Here is a 6,896-nt window from a genome sequence, read left to right as displayed (position 1 = left end):
GTACCGAGGATCAAACTTGGGTACTTGTGCTTGTGAGGCAGGTGGCAGAACCACTGAGCTAAATCCCTGGCCCTTGAGATAAGATCTTGCCAGGTAGTTCAGGGTGGCTTTCAACTCACTATGTAGCCCAGGCTGGCGTTAAACTCCTAATCTTCCTGTCTCAGCCTCCCCAGTGCTGGGATTACATGTAGGCACCACCATGGCCTGTTTGTTTTGGTGCCTGCAATCAAACTCAGGACCTTGTGCTTGCTAGGCATGTGTGGCGCTGCTGAGCTACATCTCGACCCCACCCAGGCCAGTTTTGAAAAAAATACGTTTAAGCCTGTTTAGCTGAAGCGTCTGAAGAACCTTTTGGATGATGACTATCACTTTCAATAAAAAATGTGATATAAGAACTTCCTATTGTATTAAACCGTTTTAGAGAAGAGCTCCCACGCTGCTAACTGCATGCCTGTGGTAAATGTTCCCCAGCTTCCTTCTCTAAAGCCCTGCAGTTTGTTCCATCAAGCAAAGGCAGTCATGTGGCCAGAATCACAGTTTCAGATAGGGTGTTAAATCTTTCACGACGGAGGCCTGCCAACAGCCACCATGACCAGAATCCACACCTCTGCTTTCAGTCCAATGCTTTTTTCTAAATACTTTACCACAAAGGTGCGCACGTGTAGGAAAATCACATACCCATTTAGGAGGCCCTGAAATCCAACACAGATATCAGATTCGGCCATAGGACACTCATTATTTTAGTGTCTGGAGATCTGCACCTAGGAGACATTTCTGACCCTGAAGTATTTTTTTGTTTTTTGTTTTTTTGGGTACCAGGAACTGAACTCAGGACCTTGTGCTTGCAAAGCAGGTGGTGGCACCACTGAGCTAAATCCCCGGCTCCTAAAGTTGCTCTTCATGGAGCCCAAAACACTGTCTAAAATTAAATCCTTTTCTAAGGTTCCTGTTTAGATCTGGTTTTGACTTTTGACCCAGGAGGAATATGGAACAAGTTGTTTCTAAGACTCTGGGAGCCACCATGATAGCAGAAAAAAAGCAATCACTAAATTTCCCAGGCTGGACTCAAGATTTTCAGTCTCCCTACCTCAGCTTCCCATTGTGCTGTGATTACAGGTATGTAACGTCACGCCTAGCTTCCCCCGCCCCCGGTCTGTCTGTCTCTGTCTTTCTCCCCCACCCTCTCTCTTTCCTTTGAGGTGGTTCTCTCACTGTGTTACCCATCACAAGGAACTGAGTTCAATCCCTGGTACCAAACAAACAAATAAAACAAAGCGTTATTAATAAATATTTGTTAATTTGGACTTTATGGCCTTGGTTTCCAGGTAGTTACAAGAAGAGAAACTAGAATGTAGTCATTCTATATATGGGCTTAAAAAGGATTTCTGGCCTTCTCTGTGGCCTATAGCTTGTGTGTCGCCCTCTCCCCTATCCAGTCGAACCCACCACTTTCTTTTCATTGACTTGAGGTGCAACCGCTGCCAAGATTTGCATAAAAACCCCTATCGGGAAGACCAACATGCTCGAGGCTGAACCGTGGGATACTGTAGAAAACGTAAAGGCCCAGATCAGGGATGAGGAAAGAATTCCTCCTGATCAGCAGAGGCTGATCTTTGCTGGTACACAACTAGGAGATGGGCGTGCTTGGTCCATTGTAACACTCAAAGGGTGTCTGTCCACCTTTTATCGTGGGCTGGGGCTCTGCGGTGGTATGAAGAAAAGGACGAAGTCTTACATCATGCACATCCAAGGAGAAGAAGCATAAGAGAAAGAAGGTTAAGGTGACTGTCCTGAAATACTGTAAGGTGCATGAAATGGCAAACTTAGTTGCTTTCATCAGGAGTGCCCCTCAGATGAGTGTGGTGCTGGTTTTTATGGCCAGCACTTTGGAGACATTACTGTGCTAAGTGTTGTGACTTAACTGCTTCAACAAACCAGAAGACAAGTAATTATATGTGAGTTAATAAAGGACTTCAGGGGCTGGGGATTTAGCTCAGTGGATCCGCCGCCTGCCTCGCAAGTGCAAGGACCCGAGTTTGATCCCCAGTACCAAAAAAATAGACTTCAGCTAACAACAGCAACAACAAAAAGATTTCTTCTCATTCTGCTACCTTCTCCCCCACCCAACAATGAGAACAGAAACCATTTATTCTTTTTTATTTTACTTATTTATTCTGTTTTTTGGTTCTGGGGACCGAACCCAGAGCCTTTGCACTGAATTACATTTCTCACCCTTTTAAAATTTTGAAACAGAGCTTCCTAAGTTGCTTAGACCAGATGTGAGCTTGCAATCCTCCTGTCTCAGCCTTCTGAGTGCTGGGATTACAGATGCATGCCACAACACTCACCTTATTTATCCTTTTTTAAAAAGTGCCTTCTCTTTCTTGTCTCTACAACATAATGTCCTTTAAAAGATGTGCACATCTCCATCTGGATAGAGGCACAAGGCTCACCAGTGGAGTGGTTCAGACTCACCTGGGAGGAGCCCAGTCGTGCCGCGTACAGTCGAGCAGCGTACCCACGTAGGTCTTGTTTCTCCACGTCACATTCACCACCAGCATCCCTGGCAAACAAGAAAGTGGAGATGTGAACAGCATAACCCCTGCTAGCGCAGTTTTCCCCTGGGCAGGGCCCTGCCTTCTGCAGACTGGAGGGCGCCACGGCCCCTGGACAGCGGCGGCACGCTGAGACTACAGGAGCAGGCAGCACTAAGGGCTCTCAGTACAGTGCCATTCTAGCATGCTGACTCCGTAGGAGGAGACCTCGCCAGCTCCATGGACCCGAACCAACCCAGGGCATTCAGGACTGTGCTATACTGGAGTCCATTTCTTTTCTAAAGAGTAAGACATCACAGGGATAAGCATTATTTACTCTGTTGTCACTTGTTACACGGATGTGATCGGGGTTACAGCACAACTTACATTCCTTAGTTCATGCTACAAACGAGGTTTATCCACACTGACACAAAAAGCTTAATCTACTCACTTTAACTGAGCTCAAGTATAATTTGATTACAATTTGTGTGTTCACCTGCTGGAGAACATCTTAGGGTTTTTTGGGGGGTATATTTTCACTCTTAAATGATATCATAATGAATATTCCTGACATGTTCATTTTATTTTATTTTATTTTTGGGGGAGGGTACCGGGGATCGAACTTGGGCCCTTGTGCTTGCGAGGCAGGCAGTGGAACCACTGAGCCAAATCCCCAGCCCCTTGTTGTTCATTTTAAAAATGTTTGCCTTGCAAGCTCAAGGTCCTGAGTTTGATCCCTGGTGCCAGAAAACAAAACAAAACAAAACAAACAAACAAAAAGCTTTGGATAGGTAATATAGTCATACCCCAAAAGCCAGCCCCCACAAAAGCCAAACAAACCTTAAAATAAAAATGAAGTGTCCCTGTTTTTCAGCCTTCCAATTCTACTGAGAAGCATCTAAGGGAGCATGGACAGCCCACATCTGTAATCCCAGCACTCTGGGAGGCTGAGGCAGGAGGATTGCCAAGTCCCAGTCCAGCCTAGGGAATCAGCATTGTCTCAAAATAAAACGGCTGTCAATGTAGCTCAGTGTGAAGGCCCTGAGTTAAGACCACACATACACAAACTTCCAGTTTAATGTCTATTTGTATTCTTTGACTCTTTTTCTTTTGATAAATAATTAGTCTTTTTAAAAATTTGCAACTTTAAAAAAATATTTTGCTGCTGGGGATTGAATCTAATACCTTCCCACTGAGCTACATCCCCAACTTTTTATTTATTTAAAAATACTGACACAAGGTCTTGCTAAGTCACTAAACTGCCCAGGTGAGACTCTATTGTGATTGTTCCTCTCCTTGTATTGGGCCTTGAACCCAGAGCTTTTGTAATGAACTATAACCCTGGGCATTTTTAATTTTATCAACTGATTTTAGCACCCCAGGGACTGAACTCAGGGTCTTCACACTAAGCAACCTCTCCTGTCCTTTTTTATTTTTTTCATTTTGAGTCAGGGTCTCATTAGGTAGCTAAATTGCCCAGACAGGACTCAAACTTCCAATATTCCTGTTTGAGCCTCCCAGAGGGCTGGGATTACATGCATGTTTCACTTTTAAAATACATAGATACTGACTGACTGACTGATTGAGACAGGGTCTCTCTATGTAGTTCAGGCTGGTCTTCAACTCCCTATGTAGCCCAGGCTGGCCTTGAACTCAAGATGATCCTCCTGCCTCAGTCTCCAGAGTGCTGGGTTTATAGGTGTGTGTCACCTCCCTGGATCTTCTAAGATTTTAAACTGGTTAGTTTTTCATATTTACCTGACCTCAGTTAGTTTCTGGCTGTTTGATGCAAAGTTGCATGTCATTTTTAACAGACATTATTTATTTTCTATTTAAGAATCCTAAATACAGAGGTATCACATCCCCAACTTGAAATTGTATTACAAAGCCACTGTGATAACAGCATGGTACTGGCAAAGAAACACACCAGAGGATCAATAGAACAGATTAGAAAATGCAGAAACAACTCCAGACATACTAAGCTACCTCATCTTTGACAAAAGAGCCAAACATCCTGACTATAGGAAAGATAGCCTCTTCAATAAATGGTGCTGGAAAAACTGGATTTCAACTTGCCCTATCTTTCACCATGCACTCAACTAAAATCCAAGTGGATTTGGGGTATGATCTAAATATTAATACAGAAACACTAAACTTGCTGGAAGGTAAGGTAGGTAGAACTCTCAAAGACATTGGCATAAGAAAAGACTTTATGAACAAATCCTCAGTAGCATGGGAACTAGCACAAAGAATCAACTGGGATCTCATCTTTTTAAAAAGCTTCTGAACTGCAAGAGAAACCAGCAACAGAGCTAAGACAACCTACAATGTGGGAAAAAATTTTTACCAGCTGTGTCTCAGACAAAGGTCTACTATCTAGAATACATAAAGAACTGGAAAAAAAAAACCCAGACCCCCCCCCAAATATAAAGACCCAATTCAAAAATGGGCATTTCTCAGACAAAGAAGTAAAAGCAGTAAACAAACATATGAAACAATGTTCCACATCACTGGTCATTAGAGAGATGCAGATGAAAACAACACAGATTCCACCTCACTTCAGAAAGAATGGCTGCTATCAAGAAATCAACCAGTGGGCCGAGGATTTAGCTCAGTGGTTCCGCCGCCTGCCTTGCAAGCACAAGGTCCTGAGTTCAATCCCTGGTACCAAAAAAAAAAAGAAAGAAAGAAATCAACCAACCAGTAAGAAATGCTGTCTGGGTTGCAGGAAGATAGGAACCCTTCTCCATTGTTGGAGGGCGTGCAGACTGGTGCAACCACTGTGGAAATCAGTACGGAGATACCTCAAACAACTAGGATTAGAGGTTCCATTTGACCCAGCTATTCCCCTGCTGGGTATCTTCCCAAAAGAATTAAAAGAATCATACCGCAGCAATATATGCTCACCCATATTTATAGCAGCACAGTTTGTAATAGCTAAAACTTGGAAACAGCCCAACTGCCCATCAATTGGAGACTGGAAAGATGTGGTTTTTCTTTTTATTTTTTTGGTACTGGGGATCGAACTCTGGCCCTTGTGCTTGCAAGGCTGGCGGCGGAACCACTGAGCTAAATCCCCAGCCCAAGATGTGGTTTTTCTATATAAACGGAGTACTACTCAGCCATAAAGAACGAGAAACTAGAGGCATTTATAGCTAAGTGGATGCACATTGAAGACATACTCTTAAGTGAAATTAATAGGACACGTGTAAACACCATACAGTTTCTCTGGTGTGATAAATAAACTAAAAGTGTAAATAAGGATCAAAATGTATAATTGCTACTGCAAAATAGGAAGAAAAGGTCTGAAGGTGTAGGGGAAGTGGGATGATAGGGTAAAGGTAAGAAGGGAAAAGAAAAAATAAGACAAAAGGAAAAAAATGGAAACAAGGTCTTTGTAAATAGGGAAGGGTGGAAGGGGTAAAGGGAGGGTAGGGGAATGGGGAAAAAATAAGAACCAAGATACATGTAAGGGTACAAAATCCCAATGAGGAATGTAACTGTACTGTACACCTGAAAAGTACCAATAAAAAAATCCTAAATACACTTATTAGAGTCTAACTGTATCATAAATTAATTTTATTAAATGTGCATTCAGATACTGATGGCTGATTTTTTAAAACTAATTTTTCAAGTATGAGATAATTATAAATTTACTCATAGTTGTAAGAAACAAAAGAGGTGGTATGTGTTCTTGAGTCAGTTACCCCATGGTGGTGTCTTGCAGTACAATGGTATAACAGATGCTATAATATCCCAACCGGGAAACCGCTGTTGATAAAGTGGAGACAAAACATTTCTGCCACAAGGGAACCCAGTCCTGGGGACTGAACCCAGAGCCTTCACACTGAGCTACATACCCACCCACCCCCTCTTTTTCTTTTTGGTATGGGGGATCGAACTCAGGCCCTTGCACTCGCAAGGCAGGTGGCAGAACCACTGATCTAAACCCCCAGCCCACACAACCCTTTTAAAATAACTATTTGGATGGAGATAAGGGTCTAAATTGCCAAGTTGCTCAAACTGGGCTTGAATTTGTGATTCTCCTGCTTCAGCCTCCTGGAATGCTGGGATTCCCGGCATGCACTTCCACACCAGGCCCCACACCCTCCTTAATCCTGCGGTAAACACTGATCTGTCTGCTATCTCAGTACCTAGGCCAGGGCCGGGGATTTAACTCGGTGGTTCCACTGGCCAAAACCTGTTCATGTAAAGGTACAAGATCCCAGTAATGAATATAACTGTACTGTATACTTAGAATGTACCAATAAACTCAATAAAAAGAAAAAAAAAAGGAATACTAAAAGAGTTGTTAAAGAACTTAAAAAAAAAAAAAAAAAAAAAAGCAAAAAAAAAAAAAGC

General features: G+C 42.8%; 1 protein-coding gene and 1 pseudogene across 2 annotated transcripts in view; one reads left to right on the top strand and one right to left on the bottom strand.

Annotated features, from left to right (window-relative positions):
* Positions 1 to 6,896, bottom strand: part of Znf609 (zinc finger protein 609) — a 189,825-nt gene that overhangs the window by 10,875 nt on the left and 172,054 nt on the right. For both annotated transcript variants that reach the window (XM_010641164.3, XM_010641163.3), the window contains exon 4: positions 2,476 to 2,563. In XM_010641164.3, coding sequence (XP_010639466.1) covers positions 2,476 to 2,563 — 88 coding nt within the window. The remainder of the gene's footprint in view (positions 1 to 2,475; positions 2,564 to 6,896) is intronic.
* LOC104874255 lies at positions 200 to 2,028 on the top strand (annotated as a pseudogene).

This window comes from Fukomys damarensis, unplaced genomic scaffold, assembly GCF_012274545.1.
Source record: "Fukomys damarensis isolate Sample0158 unplaced genomic scaffold, DMR_v1.0_HiC HiC_scaffold_25, whole genome shotgun sequence".
In the NCBI taxonomy this organism is placed as follows: Eukaryota; Metazoa; Chordata; class Mammalia; order Rodentia; family Bathyergidae; genus Fukomys; species Fukomys damarensis.
This window is presented reverse-complemented; position numbering and strand designations above follow the sequence as displayed.